The 20,627-nt window shown below is 42.9% G+C and overlaps 1 protein-coding gene across 2 annotated transcripts in view; it reads left to right on the top strand.

Moving 5' to 3' along the window:
• Positions 1–20,627, top strand: part of mylkb (myosin light chain kinase b) — a 253,035-nt gene that overhangs the window by 168,271 nt on the left and 64,137 nt on the right. For both annotated transcript variants that reach the window (XM_034187254.1, XM_034187253.1), the window contains exon 10: positions 2,625–2,828. In XM_034187254.1, the coding sequence (XP_034043145.1) occupies positions 2,625–2,828 (204 nt within the window). The remainder of the gene's footprint in view (positions 1–2,624; positions 2,829–20,627) is intronic.

Below are 20,627 nucleotides of genomic sequence, written 5' to 3'. Positions count from 1 at the left end.
CACCCACAGTAAACCTCTGCAGTTCTGCTCCACAGCCACTCTGCGTCTAAACACCCAGCCACCTCTGGCGGTCTACACCCACAGCCCACCTCAGCCGCTCTACACCCACAGTCCACCTCAGCTGCTCCACACCTACAGTCCACCTCAGGCACTCTACACCCACAGCCCACCCACAGTCACCCAGCCACTCTATAACTACAGTCTACCTTAGCCACTCTACACCCACAGCCCACCTCAGCCGCTCTACACCCACAGCCCACCTCAGCCGCTCTACATCCACAGTCCTCCCCAGCCGCTCTCCATCCAGAGTCCATCTCAGCTGCTCTACACCTACAGTCCACCTCTGCTGTTCTACACCCACAGCCCACCTCAGCCGCTCTACATCCACAGTCCTCCTCAGCCGCTCTCCATCCAGAGTCCGCTTCAGCCACTCAACACCCACAGTCCACAACTCTCGCTCTATACCCACAGTCCACCACTGCCACTCTACACCCACAGTCCAGCTCTGGCATTTTATACCTACAGTCCATGACTGCTGCTCTACACCCACAGTCCACTTCAGCCTCTCCAGACCCACAGTCCACAACTCTCGCTCTACACCCACTGTCCACCTCAGCCGTTCAACACTCACAGTCCGTCTCTGCTGTTCTACACCCACAGTCCACCTCTAGCATTCTACACCCACAGTTCTCCTCAACTGCTCTCCACCCACAGTCCACCTCAGCATTCTACACCCATAGTCCACCTCTGCTATTCTACACCCACAGTCCACCTCAGCCGTTCTACACCCACAGTCCTCGTCAGCCGCTCTACACCTACAGTCCTCCTCCGCCCCTCTCCACCCACAACCCACCTCTGGCATTCTATACCCATATCACAACTGCCGTTCTACAGCCACAGTCCACCTCAGCTAGTCTACACCCATATACCACGAGTCTCACTCTATACCCACAGTCCACCTCTGCTGCTCTACACCCACAGTCCTCCTCAGCCACTCTACACCCACAGTCCACCTCTGGCATTCTCCACCCACAGCCCACCTCAGCCGCTCTACACCCACAGCCCACCTCAGCCGTTCTACATCCACAGTCCTCCAAAGCTGCTCTCCATCCAGGGTCCGCTTCAGCCGCTCTACACCCACAGTCCACTTCAGCCTCTCCAGACCCACAGTCCACAACTCTCGCTCTACACCCACTGTCCACCTCAGCCGTTCAACACTCACAGTCCACCTCTGCCGTTCTACACCCACAGTCCACCTCAAGTGCTCCCCACCCACAGTCCACCTCAGCCGCTCTCCACCCACAGTCCACCTGTGGCATTCTATACCCACAGACCACGACTGCCACTCTACACACACAGTCGATGACTCTTGCTCTACACCCACATTCCACGAGTGTCGCTCTACATCCACAGTCCACCTCTGCCGTCCTACACCCACAGTCCATGACTCTCGCTCTACACCCACAGTCCACCTCAGCCGTTCTACACCCACAGTACACCTCAGCCGCTCTACACTCAAAGTCCACCTCTGCCGTTCTACACCCACAGTCCTCCTCAGCCACACCCAACCCACAGTCCACCTCAGCCGCTCTACACCTACAGTCCTCCTCCACCCCTCTCCACCCACAACCCACCTCTGGCATTCTATACCCACACCACAACTGCCGTTCTACAGCCACAGTCCACCTCAGCTACTCTACACCCATATACCACGAGTCTCACTCTATACCCACAGTCCACCTCTACACCTACAGTCCACCTCATCCGCTCTCCACCCACAGTCCACCTCTGGCATTCTACAACCCATATTCCAGTGAAGTTGGGACGTTGTGTAAAATGTAAATAAAAACAGAATGATTTTCAAATCCTCTTGAACCTATATTCAATTGAATACATCACAAAGACAAGATATTTAATGTTCAAACTGATAGACTTTAATGTTTTTGTGCAAATATTTGCTCATTTTGAAATGGATGCCTGCAACACGTTTCAAAAAAGCTGGGACAGGTCACGGGCATTCAATGTTGGTTATTGGCCTTGCCACTTACATGTAGAAAGTTCTCCACATTCTCTGAATCTTCTGATTATATTATGGACTGTAGATGATGGAATCCCTAAATTCATCGCAATTGAACGTTGAAAACATTTCTGAGAAACATGTTCTTAAAGTGTTGGACTATTTTTTTCATGCAGTTGTTCACAAAGTGGTGATCCTCACCCCATCTTTGCTTGTGAATGGCTGGGGATGCTCCTTTTATACCCAATCATGACACTCACCTGTTTCCAATTAGGTGTTCTTTGAGCATCAACTTTCCTAGTCTTTAGTTGCCCTGTCCCAACTTTTTTGAAATGTGTTGCAGGCATCATTCAAAAGTTTATCAGTTTGAACATTAAATATCTTGCCTTTGTGGTGTGTTCAATTGAATATAGGTTGAAGAGGATTTGAAAACCATTGTACTCTGTTTTTATGTACGTCCCAACTTCATTGGAATTGGGGCTGTACACCCACAGCCCCACCTCAGCTGCTCTACACCCACAGTCCACCTCAGCAGTGGTTTTATTCTGTGTAAACTTTACTATGCACTGAGCACCATTGAGGTACTAATTTTGTACTAATATTTCAGGGGGAAGTTTGGTCAGGTCTTTAAGCTGGTGGAGAAGGCTACAAAGAAGGTTTGGGCAGGGAAGTTCATCAAGGCATACTCGGCCAAGGAGAAGGAGAATGTGCGGTGGGAGATCGGCATCATGAACAGCCTTCACCACCCAAAACTCGTCCAGTGCATCGACGCCTTTGAGGGCAAGTCTGACATCGTCATGGTCTTGGAAATGTAAGTCACTGTTTCTCTGACATATTAAACCACAGAATTCACTGAGCTCCTCAGCTAACTGACAAAGTTAGAAATAACTCCAAAGTAGATGTCAGGAAGCCACAGTGTTCACCAGGTGCAAGTTACTGGACAAACAACAGGAAGGTGTCACTTTGGGATTGTGTTGTGTTCAGTCTGTGGAGTCCACACAACCAATCCCAAGTTTAAACTGGTGGATCGAAAACCTCACAGGTTGCAACCACAAAACGTGTAAGAACAGCAAGTATTAACTAATAAGCAGGAATTGATCAACAGTTAATGTGTGTGATAACAATGTGACATCATAGATAACTGACCATTCACACGTCACAATGATAATTAACAGCTACTTTCTGGCATAACATTGGCGTCCATCTTTATTAATCTTGTCACCTTCAGAGAGATAATTTTCAGTCAAGCATTTCCAACAAAGTCTGCAACGGGGACAGTTTTGAGACAGACTTTGACAATATGAGGACAGTTTGGAGACAGACACTGACAGAAACAGTATGGTGGTCTTAGGCTGAATCTCAATTCTACCCCTTCCCCTCCGTTTTGCGCGGGTACCAGGGACAGAGGGGTGTCTCAGTTCTCTTTTTGGAGCGAGGTGGAGGGCTTCAAACCCCTTGAAACAGAGTGAATCTAGATGCACACTCCGTTTGGAGGGTAGGAGGAGCTTACCGCTGTCTCTGAAAAAACAAACATGGCGTCGAAAGAGCTGCACAAATGAAGCGGCTTTCATTACAAATTAGGCTGTTTAGAAAGTTATAACTTGCCAAAAACTTTACAGGCAGTTGTCTATGACAGCAACATGTCTGCTGCTGGATGCATGTTGTGTATATTGTCGTTCTGAAGAATATCGTATCTTCGCTCGTGCACTGAGGCGTTATAATGCACATACACACGAACGCTACGATAAGACACTTTTATATCTCACAACGGAGAAAATCATGATAAAGGATAAGCAGGTTAATTTGTATGTTCATAAATCTTTGGATTATAGCGCCCCCTGCTGTTGGATTTCAAGGTCTGTAACACGTGTGTGTATTTAGTAAACAAACAGGGAGCCCTGAACACACTCGACTCCTAATAAGAAAATGAGGCAGAAAATGAGAAGTTTCATCAATGTTGTAAAATATCTACACACACATGTATATGTGTAATACACAACCTGACGTCCTGAGAGACTGATATTATTTGTCAAAGACATTTCTAAAGGAAATAGAGCTGGATGTAAAAAATGGGAGAATTTGAAAAAGAAATATTAACAGAACTAGATGCAGCCCAAAACATACATACAGGTGCTGGACATATAATTAGAATATCAATAAAAAGTTGATTTATTTCAGTCATTCCATTCAAAAAGTCAAACTTGTACATTCATTGCACATAGACTGATATATTTCAAGTGTTTATTTATTTTAACTACTAATTAATTAATTACTAATCAATCAATTAATGATTAATCAAACAATATTATTACTATTATTAATTAATTATTAGTATTATTAACATTAATCGATTACTAATTAATTATTAATACTATTATTCATACTATTATTATTATTATTATAAATTACAAATTAATTAAATGAATTAACATGACATGATTCCGATGCGTTGAATAAATCTGCGACTTCTTCTATTTCTTTGCATTTACGCAGAAAGGTGAGAAAATAAAAAGAGCAAACAGGCTACTGCAACAAGTTACATTTCGGTTGCCATGGTAACAAACAGTGAAGACGGCAGTTTGACACGGGCAGTTTTTTTTCTCCTAAGGCAGAGGGGTGTCTCAATTCATAGGGCTAGAGGCATACCCCTTCACCTTACCCCTGGTTTTAAAGGGGTAGGGGTAGGGCCAAGGGGAAGGGGTACAAAAGAGAATTGAGATTGGGGGAAAGATTGAAGTAATGGGGACAGTTTGGAGACAGATTTTGACAGAACGGGGACAGTTTGGAGATGGTTTGACATCAAGGGGACAGTTTAGCACTAAATCAACAAACTCTCTGTTTAAATAAAAAAGGCTCCTGAAATGTTTTGACAAAACAGCAGTCTGACTGACCCTGATCCAGATCTTGATCATGATCCTGATCCTGACTCTGACTCTGACTCTGGCTCTGATCCTGACCCTGATTCAGATCTTGATCCTGACTCTGATCCTGACCCTGCTCCATATCTTGATCCTGACCCTGACCCTGACCCTGATCCTGATCCTGACCCTGACTCTGATCCTGATCCTGACTCTGACTCTGGGTCTGATCCTGACCCTGATCCATATCTTGATCCTGACCCTGATCCGATCCTCACTCTGATCCTGATCCTGACCCCGACTCTGATCCTGATCCTGACCCTGACTCTGATCCTGACCCTGACTCTGACGCTGATCCTGACCCTGATCCATATCTTGATCCTGACCCTGACCCTGATCCTGATCCTGATCCTGACTCTGATTCTGACCCTGATCTTGACCCTGACTCTGATCCTGATCCTGATCCTGACCCTGACTCTGATCCTGACCCTGATCCTGATCCTGACCCTGACTCTGATCCTGACCGTGATCCTGACCCTGACCCTGATCCACAGATGTCGGTCGTTCTTCTTTCTTTGATTTTTAGACGGTTTCACTGTTGTCTTTTTATCCCTCCATATTTGGAATTTGGTGGAATATAGTGATCAGCACGTCTGTTTGTCCATCTGTTCGTCCGAATGTCCATCCGAATGTCCGTTCGTCCATCTGTCAGTTTTCGATATCTCAAGAACCAGTTGACCAGTTTCATTCATATTTATCATAAGGGTGAAGTTTTTTGATCCCCGACATTTTGTGTTAGTGATTTGTGTGGACCAGGGGAACATGTTCGGTCCTGATGACTCTTGTTTAAGGTGCTGACACACACAGTCACCAGGCTGATTGGTGTTACTGATTAAAGAATTGATCCCACATGGATGGTGATTCTGTAAGAACAATCACAAACACAGAGTCCTGGTTTTGCTTCTGAGAACAGTGGAAAATCACTTTGAAGCCAAGTATGAAAGGAACGTGAGCACAGCTATTTTCTGTCTGCTAATTTTAGAATGGCACAGGACAGCTGAGTGCACAAGAAGAAAAGAGACAAACAGGAAAAGAACACAAACACGTCCCCGCTGATGGGGACTCTGGTTTCTGTGTGGATTCTGGATTCTGTGGTTGGACACTTTGACGAAACCTCAAGCAAACCAGAGTCAAAAGGGTGACCCTCTGCATGGGCCATGATACAGACACAAATTACAAACCAAATATACAGGAAATGTTGCCGGTGCACAGGACAGGAAGGTTACAGAAACAGACACCACACCCATCTCTGGATGGAGCTGCACCTCAAACAGAGAGAAAAAAAAACAGAATCAGGCATCAGAAAGACAAAAAATACAGTATAATTTATCAGCATTAAACAACAAGAAAAACAGAGAAATACTAAGGTGATCACCGGCCACTAGCCCTAAACTTCACTAAAAGACCCAGAATTTAGTTGAGGCCGCGGCCACGCTCCAATTACTAATAAAATGAACTAAAAGAGTAAAAAGCGTAAAACAAAACTGTACCAGTTTGTTAGCCATATGAAAGGGAAAATAAGTGCGTCTTAAGTCTGGACTTGAAAGTCTCCACAGAATCTGACTGTTTTATTGATGCAGGGAGATCATTCCACAGAACAGGGGCACGATAAGAGAAAGCTCTGTGACCCACAGACTTCTTATTCACCTTAGGGACACAAAGTAGTCCTGCACCCTGTGAACACAGAGCCCAGGTTGGTACGTAGGGTTTAATTAGGTCAGCTAGGTAGGAGGGTGCCAGTCTGTGAATAATTTTATAGGTTAGTAGCAGAACCTTAAAATCTGATCTCACTGGGACAGGAAGCCAGTGAAGAGACGCCAAAGTGGGTGTAATGTGGTCAAACTTTCTGCTTCGTGTCAAAAGTCTGGCTGCAGCATTTTGAACCAATCAGAGAGCCCTAATGCTGGAAAGAGGTAAAACAGAAAATAGAACATTGCAGTAGTCCAATCTAGAAGAGACAAACACATGGATCAGGGTCTCAGCATCAGCCATAGACAGGATGGGACGAATCTTCACTATACGTATTTCACAGGTGGAAGAAAGCAGTCCTAGTAATATTTCTAATGTGGAGGTCAAAGGACAATGAAGGATCAAAAATTACCCCAAGGTTCCTCACTTTGTCAGTGTGATGTATGACACACGAGCCTAGGCTGAGGGTTAACTGGTCAAATTGATGTTGATGTCTCACTGGACCAAGAACCATCATTTCAGTCTTATCAGAGTTTAAAAGTAGGAAGTTTCTAGACATCCAACTTCTTTTTTTTTTTTATTCATTTATTTATAAAGGGACCATGTACAATGAAGAAGATAAATGTTTCCATTTGATGCATTGTACCAGAGTTAGCTTAAAGCTACATCTGCAGTCCCTTGGCAGGTCACAATTAAAACATAAATAATAAAACCTCACAAAAAACATAAGCTCAGAGCTGCAGAGCTGTAAATCAACCACACAGACATAAATACTCACATCTACACAAACACATTCACACAGTCATATTCATTATCTCCACCAAGGAGGTTATGTTTTTGGTCAAGTTTGTTTGTTTGTCTGTCTGTCTGTTTGTCTGTCTGTTTGTCAGCAGGATAACTCAAAAAGTTTTGAACAGATTTTGATGAACTTTTGTGGAGTGGTTGGAAATGACAAGAGGAACAAGTGATTAAATTTTAGTGGTGATCCAGATCACGATCCGGATCCAGGAATTTTTTTAAGGATTCTTCACCATTGCGGCATAGGGGGAATTTTGACATTCTAGTTTCTAACTCCACAAAAACAAGGCAGAAAGGCTTGAAAAAAAAATTAGGGTGTAACATAGTCAAATGTTCTATCAAACAACAAAGTTTGGTGATTATTGGATCCGGATTCCGGATCTGGTGATCCAGAATATGCAAAAATATAGGGAAAATAAAAAATGTGTCAGTATGAGGTGACAAATGAAGCTAGAGATGCACAGCTAACACCAAATTGTAGCTGAATCTGTACTGATTCAGTAAGGTGTCATCAGATTGGTTGTAGCTTCAAATGTTATGGAGCTAGATCCAGAAGAAAACCGCCATTACCGAAAAATCGTTTTTATACAATAACCTTTGAACTAATAAAGACATAAAAGTGATTCCAAGTTCTAGTGGTATGTTTTCATGGTCACGAATGTCAAATATTAAGAAAAGAAAAGTGTATGTATCATAGTTTTGGATGTAACACTGAATTGTTGAATAGATCACTGTGCCAAGGAGGGAATCTCTTTAGGGTCAGTGACACTATGCCCTTGTGTAGCACATGCAACACTTAAAAAATAGTTCTATTTCAGAATTTACTGTTATTTATTTAGAGAAGTGTTTCATAAATGTTAAAAAAAATTCATATATTTGCAGTTTAGTTGAATAATAAATTGAATTTTGTCTCTTGTTTTTGTCTATAAGCACATGCAATATCAATATCAGTGCTCAGATGACAGTAGCTTCTGTGAAAGGTGCAAGTTGCAATAAACTGTGATGCCAAGTGCTAAAGATACATGCTATCCAGTCACAGCAGATGGAACTTTTTTTTTACTACTGAGCAAACATCACTGTTAGACTTTTTTAGGTTCAGTGATTCCACGGCGTGTAGATGTTATGGCATCAGTGACCCCATGGCCTTGGCGGAGGTTTGCACTCTCTGAGTGCTTCTAGTTTACATAATATTTCTAAAATCAGTGGTTACAGAATTGAGTATCTTTCAGTAAATTTTTCAGTTTGTTCTTGAAGATTCCAATAGAATCAGAGTTCTTGATGGTGTCAGGGAGAGTGTTCCACTGAGTTGTGGCTTTCACAGAGAAAGCTGACTGATCAAAAGCAGTAGGTGTGTTTACACATAACGACAAGTCACGAATGTCATTTTTCTGTCATTCCTGACACATTCCTGACATTCTTAATATGACTTAACGCCTCTGAATATGTTTCTTAATAGTGCGTTTTGGTGCGTGATATTCTTGATATTCGTGGAGCATGTTTTTGTCTGTCAAAAAATCATCCACGAATGTCACACACCACCCTCATTTCGTCTCACGTCGTGTAGGTCGCAACTGAGCGTATTGATCCGTCTTGATGAGTATTGATCCTTATTAGAACGTGACAACGTTCGTAGTGGTTCCTGTGATGGTTCTTGTAGCCCAAACTGTCACGCATTATTAGGAAGTGACATGGAAACTGTCAAGTTTTGACACGACTTGTAACAGCGTCACATTTCACTGCGCGCCACGACGGATCAGTTTTCTGTCACGTGCGCACAATTAAACTCGGCTCCAAGTGTTCCTGCTGAAGCTCCTCAGGATGCTGCTGCAGGTGTTCCACCTGCTGTTGTAACCGATGAGCAGGAGAACGAGTCTGAGCAACCAAAGGAACCAGAGGAGCGAGAGGAGACTCACGTGCAGCCAGACATCTCTGCACCTCCTCCAGTCTGGCGGAGGAAGAAGCGTGCGCACAATTAAATCCTGCTGCATCCCATTCAGTTTGATTACTGACACCAAGTCGGCTAAAAGTCTCATTTCAGTGCTCTTCAGTGCGCTCCTGCAGGTGTTCCACCTGCTGCATGTGCCTGATGTTTGGGAAAATGCATGAGACGAGAGCCGCATGAAGCCACACATCTGGCTCTGTCCTCCTCCTCCTCTCTGCACCACTCCATGGCACAGAGCCCAACTACGCATGCAGTCACAAAGTTCTGAAAAACTGGAGCGATCTGAATTCGGTTGGATGAATATGGGTGTGTGTGTGGAGACGATTCATCTCGTTCACAACGTGACAGAACTTAACAATGCGCTGTTACGCGCAACAACACGGAACACTATTCTTGACCGTGTGTAATGATGGTTCCTCATAATTCTCCAGCAACACGTGCCATTAATTGTAACGTGTGGTAACAGGTTGCAGCAGTTCCTGAGGACACCTGACGCCTCTGCCCCGAATCATCACATTCGTGATGGGCGGCCAAGAAGGTGTACTTCGTGGCATTTGTGACTTGTCGTTGTTATGTGTAAATGCAGCATTATTGAAGATATTCTGGTAGATCTTATAGACTGCACCAGACGAATATTAACAAATTGACATAATGGGAAAAGAGCCGAGCCATTTAAAATCTTAAACGTAAGACACAAATTAGAAAACAGTTTATAATTCTCAAAACTAAGCAGATAAAGCTTTTCTAGAATCCTGCAGTGGTGATATTGCATAGATTTTTTTTATCTAGCGTTTTTAAGGTTTGTTGAAAATGAAAATGAAAACTGCTTATTTCGAACATTTGATACAACAACAAATACAAGATAGATCAGTGAAAACCACAACAAAAAAGTTCCTACTTTGTACCGAACATGTCCGAAAAGGCGTAGGGTGAAGCATCAGCTTATTTATCCCTACCCCTTCTTCCCCACAACCAGTAATACCCTTTGCCACATATACACATAGATTCCTACACACCTAAACCTATATACATATATATACATATATATATATATATATGTTGTGTGTTGGGGGGTGTGGCTGGATATTTTGGTGTTCTTTTCTTTTCTTTGCTCTCCAGGTGGCATGAAAACTGATTTGTCTGTGGAGAAGGTGCTGGCTGAAGAATCCTTCACCTCATCAACATCATGTGTAGCACCTGTGTCTGGTGCTCACATGCAACCTTAAAGACTTTCAGCTGAAGCAGATAATTGGATGGCGTTCTGCATTTAAGTCATGTGTGATTCAAGCAGAACTGCCGGGAACTCGACCTTGTGATGTTCGTTTGTGAGACGCTGAGGACCGCGCCTGGGTTTGACACATCGAGCCCGTGAAGCAAGGAAGGGTGAGGACACATGCTGTCAGCACACATTAAAGGTGATTAAGTGTTTTACTAATTGTTGATAGTAACTTGGTGTTTTGTTACACAGTATACTTGAATTGTGATGAGAATCGTGCAGCTTGCTTCTCACTGCTGTGGCGTGCAGACAAGTGGTCCTCCACCCGTTGTGAGAAGCTGCTCATTTGCATAAAGTTAAAAAAGATACAGACCTGAATGTGTTGCTGATAGTGTGTGTCTTTTGGAAGATATTGTTGTAACTGCTGACTTACCTCACCTCTTCTTTGCTTCGCAGGGAGTCAGTTTGTCGTGTCCACCTGGGGGGTGTTTGGCGGTGGTAGTGGGTCCAGGAGCGCCGGGCTTTGATCCTTACGGGCGCTGGAGAGCGAGCCAACAGTCACTCCACCAGAAAGACGCTATTTCAGTTCTTCCACTTTATTATGCACCAGCGGGTGAAATAAATTGTTTTGTTTTGGAACCGCTTTCTGGTTATTTTTAGCGCTGGGTTCTGTCTGACGCAGGTCCGCTCCTCAACCCGCGTCGACACATAACAGTAGTTCCCGGCCATTCCATAATGGACCCAGCGGCAGAAGCAGTTCCTTTTGCCGAAAAAGTTCAAGAACACTTGGAGAAAATATGGGAGCAATTACAGCATCTCGCAAACCAAATTAAACAAACAGACGCCCGTGTTACGGAGCTTGCAGCGCAAGCCATTCTGCTTCCTGCTGCTCCAGCTGCGGCACCATCGATACTAGTGCAGATAACTCCGTCACCCAGAGATTCGGCTTCCAAACCAATTGTTTGTCGTCCGGAGCCTTGTGCGGTGATGCAATGTTCTCTGGTTTCTGCTCAGTCAGGTTGGAATGCCGCAGCTTTACGAGGAATGTTTGTAGATGGGTTAAATGAGTCATTAAAAGACGAGCTGGTAGTCCGTGACGAGCCAAACGATTTAGATGAGCTAATATCGTTGGTGATTCGTCTAGATGATCGGATGAAGGAGCGTGGACGCGAGAGAGGACGCCCATCAGAGCGGGTTTTTTCGTCTCGGGGCTTTCCCCGACACAGATCTGGGCCACCTCTTCTTCGCCCCACTGAAGCTCCTCCGACGGGACCTCTGGCTCCTCCTGTTGACGAGCCCATGCAGCTCGGACGAGCAGAGATTACTGTATTGCCCTGACATGTAAGCGTCAAGAGAAATAATGGTGACGTATCTCCAAGTGTTCTGGGACAGGCAAAATAACACACATAAAAAAAAAAAAAAAAAAAAAATCTAGCACGGGTAAATGTTTTGTTTTCTTTAAATAGGGGTTATAATTGTATGGGGAGTCAGAGGCGTATCTGGTGGAGTGAATGTTAGGCGGTTAGAGGTCCGCCTGGGCTCACGTCATTGTTCATTTTTATGTGTTTTTAGGTATTTTCTGTTTGGGTTGTTGGGTCGTTTTATTTTGTTGTTTTTTATTTCTCTACATCCCTAACCCCAACCTCACTTGCCCCAAGACCGTTTGTCTTGTGGGTTGTGGGGTGGTGCAGGTTGGTCACGCTGAGCATTCTCAGAAGACCTCTGCACCTGGGGGGGGGGGTGTTAGAGGCGTTTTTCTTGGTTTGGTTAGGGCCCGGTTCCACTCCAGCCTCGGTGAGCCTTTGTACCGTTTGTCATTGGTGTTGCCGGGGTGTGGTGCAGCGGAGACTTACCTCAGTCAGAGGGGTGGGCCGATCTGTTGCCGTTCGCCATTTCGGTAGTTCCACCCCTCCCGAGAGGTTGGGGTATGGTTGAGTTGGGGCACCGGACGTATTTCCGGTTCTCCGCTGCGCCTTGGGGTTGGAGCTGGGTTAGTTTTTTCCTGTTCCCTTCTCCGGCTTAATGTTTTGAGCCGTTCGCCACAGTTGAGCCGCCGAGGGGCTCTGGGAGGGACCCGGGGTCTTTCGGGGTGCCGGGGAGGGTAACAGGGTTTACGGTCGTTTTATATCCCCCGGGGTTGTTTTTGGTAGTCCTCCGGGGGTTGATTTTTGATTTTGTTCTGTTTCCTTCCGGGTTCCACCTCCAGGGTTGATGGGACGGTCCTCTGGGGGGGAATTGGCTTGGGGCCAACTAGCCAAGTGTGGCCGAGTCTGGGGTTCCGGGGTTGTGGGGAGGGTACCTCCTGGGGTTGATGGTACGGTCCTCTGGGGGGCGCCGTTTGCTCCATGTATACCTGGGGACCTGTGTGGGATTCTGGTTCTGGCTGTTCCTCCTGGAACTGGTGGCAAAGGCCTTCTGGGGGGGGTTGGGCTCTGCAGGTCGTTCTGGGGGGGTTGTTTGTTATTTTTCATTTATGCATTTATGTTTGTATTGTGTTTGTGGGGCTGTGTTGGGTTTTTGCGTTTGGGTGTTTTTCTTTTCTTCCCGGGGTTTGATGGGACGGTCCCCTGGGGAGGTTTTGGGTGGGTTTTGTGTTTTTTCCTGTGTGTTGGATTGTACTGGGGAATGTTTTGGGGCTTTTGTTGATGCCAGCCTGCCTTCCAGCTGCGGTGCCCTGTCCTACTGTCTGTGGTGGACCTTGGGAGCGTGATGCTGTCTGCTTCCTGACGAGGACCCTGGAGGGAGGTGCTGTTCTCGGGCCTGGTCTGTTCGGTCGCCGGGAGGCTTCCCGTTAAAGGGGGGGTACTGTTGTGTGTTGGGGGGTGTGGCTGGATATTTTGGTGTTCTTTTCTTTTCTTTGCTCTCCAGGTGGCATGGGAACTGATTTGTCTGTGGAGAAGGTGAGCATTCTCACAAGACCTCTGCACCTGGGGGTGGGGGGTGGGGTGGGGGTGGGGGGGGTGTTACAGGCGTTTTTCTTGGTTTGGTTAGATACGTACATATACACATACATACATATATATATGTACGTATGTGTATATGTACGTATGTGTGTATATATATATATATATATATATATACGTATACGAGGTCTGTGATGAAAAAAGCGGTCCTTTTTATTTTTTCAAAAAATAAATGGATTTGATTCATATGTTTTTACATCAGACATGCTTGAACCCTCGTGCGCATGCATGACTTTTTTCACGCGTGTCGGTGACATCATTCGCCTGTGGGCAGGACTTGAGTGAGGAGTGCTCCAGCCTGCCCGTCGGAATCTCTTTGTCTGAATAACTGCTCCAGACGGCGCGCGTTGCTTTATCAACATTTTTTCTGGACCTGTGAGGAATATCCGAGTGGACACTATTCGAGAAATTAAGCTGGTTTTCGTTGAAAAGTTTAACGGCTGATGAGAGATTATGGGGTGTTTCTGTCGCTGTAAGGACTTCCCACAGAGCTGGACGTCGTGCAGTGCTTCCAGGCGCCGTCGTCGGCCTGTTTCGAGCTGAAAACATCCTAATTTAAGGCTTAATTCACCCAGGACGTCGTGAGAGAACAGAGAAGATTCAGAAGAGGCCGGCATGAGGACTTTATGCGGACATTCCACTGTTTAAGGACATTTTTTAATGAAAGACGTGCGCGCAAATTCGCCGAGTCGTTTCCGTGACGACTCGGCGAATCTGTGTGCGCCGCAACAGGAAAAACACCTCCGTGTTGAAAACCATTTGTAAAATTCAGGCGGCTTTTGATGGCTTTCAACAAGTGAGTAACTGAGAAATTGTTTAACAGCTTGGGCATGTTCCAACTTGTCCGTTAAGGTTTCCAACGGAGGTGTTTTTCTTGTTGCGACCCCCCGCGGTCGGGTCCGGCCCGACATGCGACTCTGCCCGCACGTTGTTTCATTACAAAATGTCCGTTAACAATGGAATGTCCAAATAAACTCCTCATGCCGACTTCTTCTGAAAGTTCTCTGTTCTCTGACGACTTACTGGATCAACAGAGCCTGAAATGTGGAAGTTTTCAACTTGAAACGGCGAGACGCTGCCGCCTCGAAGCGCAGATCGCCGTCAGGCACCGTGGGCCGTCCTTAAAGCGACACTACCAGACCAAAATCTCTCATCAGCCGTTAAAATTTTTACAGAAAACCAGCTGAATTTATCGAATGGTGTCCACTCAGTTGTGCCTTAAAGTTTTGAAAAAAGTTTGATCAAACAAAGCAACAGTCTCTGAGCCATTCCTAAACAATGAAAAAAACGACGAGAGGGTGGGCGACTCCTCACTCAAAGACTGCCCACAGGCGAATGACATAACCGACAGGCGTGAAAAAACTCTTGCATGCCCACGAGGGTTCAAGCATGTCTGATGTAATCAAACGTGATTCAAATCCATATGGTTTTTGAAAAAAATAATAAGGTCCGTTACTTTTATCACAGACCTCGTACACATATATACATATATATATATATATATATATATGTATGTATACATACATATATATATATATATACATACATATACATACATACATATATATATATACATACATACATATATATGTATGTGTATATGTATGTATGTGTGTATATGTATGTATGTATGTGTATATGTATGTATGTGTGTATATATCAATCAATCAATCAATTTTTTTATATAGCGCCAAATCACAACAAACAGTTGCCCCAAGGCGCTTTATATTGTAAGGCAAGGCCATACAATAATTATGTAAAACCCCAACGGTCAAAACGACCCCCTGTAAGCAAGCACTTGGCTACAGTGGGAAGGAAAAACTCCCTTTTAACAGGAAGAAACCTCCAGCAGAACCAGGCTCAGGGAGGGGCAGTCTTCTGCTGGGACTGGTTGGGGCTGAGGGAGAGAACCAGGAAAAAGACATGCTGTGGAGGGGAGCAGAGATCGATCACTAATGATTAAATGCAGAGTGGTGCATACAGAGCAAAAAGAGAAAGAAACAGTGCATCATGGGAACCCCCCAGCAGTCTACGTCTATAGCAGCATAACTAAGGGATGGTTTAGGGTCACCTGATCCAGCCCTAACTATAAGCTTTAGCAAAAAGGAAAGTTTTAAGCCTAATCTTAAAAGTAGAGAGGGTGTCTGTCTCCCTGATCTGAATTGGGAGCTGGTTCCACAGGAGAGGAGCCTGAAAGCTGAAGGCTCTGCCTCCCATTCTACTCTTACAAACCCTAGGAACTACAAGTAAGCCTGCAGTCTGAGAGCGAAGCGCTCTATTGGGGTGATATGGTAATACGAGGTCCCTAAGATAAGAAGAATTTTAAATTCTATTCTAGAATTAACAGGAAGCCAATGAAGAGAGGCCAATATGGGTGAGATATGCTCTCTCCTTCTAGTCCCCGTCAGTACTCTAGCTGCAGCATTTTGAATTAACTGAAGGCTTTTTAGGGAACTTTTAGGACAACCTGGTAATAATGAATTACAATAGTCCAGCCTAGAGGAAATAAATGCATGAATTAGTTTTTCAGCATCACTCTGAGACAAGACCTTTCTGATTTTAGAGATATTGCGTAAATGCAAAAAAGCAGTCCTACATATTTGTTTAATATGCACTTTGAATGACATATCCTGATCAAAAATGACTCCAAGATTTCTCACAGTATTACTAGAGGTCAGGGTAATGCCATCCAGAGTAAGGATCTGGTTAGACACCATGTTTCTAAGATTTGTGGGGCCAAGTACAATAACTTCAGATTTATCTGAGTTTAAAAGCAGGAAATTAGAGGTCATCCATGTCTTTATGTCTGTAAGACAATCCTGCAGTTTAGCTAATTGGTGTGTGTCCTCTGGCTTCATGGATAGATAAAGCTGGGTATCATCTGCGTAACAATGAAAATTTAAGCAATACCGTCTAATAATACTGCCTAAGGGAAGCATGTATAAAGTGAATAAAATTGGTCCTAGCACAGAACCTTGTGGAACTCCATAATTAACTTTAGTCTGTGAAGAAGATTCCCCATTTACATGAACAAATTGTAATCTATTAGACAAATATGATTCAAACCACCGCAGCGCAGTGCCTTTAATACCTATGGCATGCTCTAATCTCTGTAACAAAATTTTATGGTCAACAGTATCAAAAGCAGCACTGAGGTCTAACAGAACAAGCACAGAGATGAGTCCACTGTCCGAGGCCATAAGAAGATCATTTGTAACCTTCACTAATGCTGTTTCTGTACTATGATGAATTCTAAAACCTGACTGAAACTCTTCAAATAGACCATTCCTCTGCAGATGATCAGTTAGCTGTTTTACAACTACCCTTTCAAGAATTTTTGAGAGAAAAGGAAGGTTGGAGATTGGCCTATAATTAGCTAAGATAGCTGGGTCAAGTGATGGCTTTTTAAGTAATGGTTTAATTACTGCCACCTTAAAAGCCTGTGGTACATAGCCAACTAACAAAGATAGATTGATCATATTTAAGATCGAAGCATTAAATAATGGTAGGACTTCCTTGAGCAGCCTGGTAGGAATGGGGTCTAATAAACATGTTGATGGTTTGGATGAAGTAACTAATGAAAATAACTCAGACAGAACAATCGGAGAGAAAGAGTCTAACCAAATACCGGCATCACTGAAAGCAGCCAAAGATAACGATACGTCTTTGGGATGGTTATGAGTAATTTTTTCTCTAATAGTTAAAATTTTGTTAGTAAAGAAAGTCATGAAGTCATTACTAGTTAAAGTTAATGGAATATTCAGCTCAATAGAGCTCTGACTCTTTGCCAGCCTGGCTACAGTGCTGAAAAGAAACCTGGGGTTGTTCTTATTTTCTTCAATTAGTGATGAGTAGAAAGATGTCCTAGCTTTACGGAGGGCTTTTTTATAGAGCAACAGACTCTTTTTCCAGGCTAAGTGAAGATCTTCTAAATTAGTGAGACGCCATTTCCTCTCCAACTTACGGGTTATCTGCTTTAAGCTACGAGTTTGTGAGTTATACCACGGAGTCAGACACTTCTGATTTAAAGCTCTCTTTTTCAGAGGAGCTACAGCATCCAAAGTTGTCTTCAATGAGGATGTAAAACTATTGACGAGATACTCTATCTCCCTTACAGAGTTTAGGTAGCTACTCTGCACTGTGTTGGTATTTGGCATTAGAGAACATAAAGAAGGAATCATATCCTTAAACCTAGTTACAGCGCTTTCTGAAAGACTTCTAGTGTAATGAAACTTATTCCCCACTGCTGGGTAGTCCATCAGAGTAAATGTAAATGTTATTAAGAAATGATCAGACAGAAGGGAGTTTTCAGGGAATACTGTTAAGTCTTCTATTTCCATACCATAAGTCAGAACTTATATATATATATATGTATATACATACACATACACATACATACATATACACATACATATATATATATATGTATGTGTATATGTATGTATGTGTGTATATGTATGTATGTATACATACATATATATATATATATATATATATATATATATATATATATATATATATATATATATATATATATATACGAGGGCTGTCCATAAAGTATAGGTCCTTTTTATTTTTTTCAAAAACTATATGGATTTCATTCATATGTTTTTACGTCAGACATGCTTGAACCCTCGTGCGCATGCGTGAGTTTTTCCACGCCTGTCGGTGACGTCATTCGCCTGTGAGCACTCCTTGTGGGAGGAGTCGTCCAGCCCCTCGTCGGAATTCCTTTGTCTGAGAAGTTGCTGAGAGACTGGCGCTTTGTTTGATCAAAATTTTTTCTAAACCTGTGAGACACATCGAAGTGGACATGGTTCGAAAAATTAAGCTGGTCTTCAGTGAAAATTTTAACAGCTGATGAGAGATTTTGAGGTGATTCTGTCGCTTTAAGGACTTTTCATGGTGCGAGACGTCGCGCAGCGCTCTCAGGCGCCATCGTCAGCCTGTTTCAAGCTTAAAACCTCCACATTTCAGGCTCTGTTGATCCAGGACGTCGTGAGAGAACAGAGAAGTTTCAGAAGAAGTCGGTTTCAGCATTTTATCCGGATATTCCACTGTTAAAGGAGATTTTTTTAATGAAAGACGTGCGGGCGGATTGCAGCGTCGGGACGCAGCCGCCGCGACGCTGCGCCACAGGAAAAACACCTCCGTTGGAAGCCTTAAGGACAAGTTGGAACATCTCCAGCTTTCTCATATACTCACTCCACTGAAAGCCATCAAAAGCCAACTGGATTTTAACAAATGGTTATCATCACGGAGGTGTTTTTCCTGTGCCGCCGCGTCGGCTACGTCCCGACGCGCGGACCCGTCCGCACGTCTTTCATTAAAAAAATCTCCTTTAACAGTGGAATATCCGGATAAAATGCTGAAACCGACTTCTTCTGAAACTTCTCTGTTCTCTCACGACGTCCTGGATCAATAGAGCCTGAAATGGGGAGGTTTTCAGCTTGAACAGGCTGATGACGGCGCCTGAGAGCGCTGAGCGACGTCTCGCACCGTGAAAAGCCCTTAAAGCGACAGAATCACCTCAAAATCTCTCATCAGCTGTTAAAATTTTCACTGAAAACCAGCTTAATTTTTCGAACCATGTCCACTTCGATGTGTCTCACAGGTTTAGAAAAAATTTTGATCAAACAAAGCGCCAGTCTCTCAGCAACTTCTCAGACAAAGGAATTCCGACGAGGGGCTGGACGACTCCTCCCACAAGGAGTGCTCACAGGCGAATGACGTCACCGACAGGCGTGGAAAAACTCACGCATGCGCACGAGGGTTCAAGCATGTCTGACGTAAAAACATATGAATGAAATCCATATAGTTTTTGAAAAAAATAAAAAGGACCTATACTTTACGGACAGCCCTCGTATGTGTATGTATGTATATATATATATATACGTATATATATATACATATATATATATATATATATATATATATATATATATATATATATATATATATATATATATACGTATATATATATACATATATATATATATATATATATATATATATATATATATATATATATATATATATATATATATATGTATATACGTATATATATATATATATATATATGTATATATATATATATATATATATATATATACGTATATATATATATGTATATATATACGTATATATATATATATATATACGTATATATATATATATATATACGTATATATATATATATGTATATACGTATATATATATATATATATATATACGTATATATATATATATGTATATACGTATATATATATATATGTATATACGTATATATGTATATATATATGTATATACGTATATATGTATATATGTATATATATATATATATATGTATATATGTATATACGTATATATGTATATATGTATATACGTATATACGTATATATATATATATATATGTATATACGTATATATATGTATATACGTATATATATATGTATATACGTATATATATATATATATATACGTATATATATATATATATACGTATATATATATATATATATATATACGTATACGCAATATCTCTAAAATCAGAAAGGTCTTGTCAGAGTGATGCTGAAAAACTAATTCATGCATTTATTTCCTCTAGGCTGGACTATTGTAATTCATTATTATCAGGTTGTCCTAAAAGTTCCTTGAAAAGCCTTCAGTTAATTCAAATGCTGCAGCTAGAGTACTGACGGGGACTAGAAGGAGAGAGCATATTTCACCCATATTGGCTTCTCTTCATTGGCTTCCTGTTAATTCTAGAATAGAATTTACAATTCTTCTTCTTACTTATAAGGTTTTTAATAATCAGGTCCCATCTTATCTTAGGGACCTCGTAGTACCATATCACCCCAATAGAGCGCTTCGCTCTCAGACTGCAGGCTTACTTGTAGTTCCTAGGGTTTGTAAGAGTAGAATGGGAGGCAGAGCCTTCAGCTTTCAGGCTCCTCTCCTGTGGAACCAGCTCCCAATTCAGATCAGGGAGACAGACACCCTCTCTACTTTTAAGATTAGGCTTAAAACTTTCCTTTTTGCTAAAGCTTATAGTTAGGGCTGGATCAGGTGACCCTGAACCATC

Source organism: Thalassophryne amazonica, chromosome 14 (assembly GCF_902500255.1).
Source record: "Thalassophryne amazonica chromosome 14, fThaAma1.1, whole genome shotgun sequence".
Taxonomy (NCBI): domain Eukaryota; kingdom Metazoa; phylum Chordata; class Actinopteri; order Batrachoidiformes; family Batrachoididae; genus Thalassophryne; species Thalassophryne amazonica.
The sequence above is the reverse complement of the archived record's forward strand: the minus strand, read 5'-3'. Positions and strand labels throughout refer to the sequence as shown.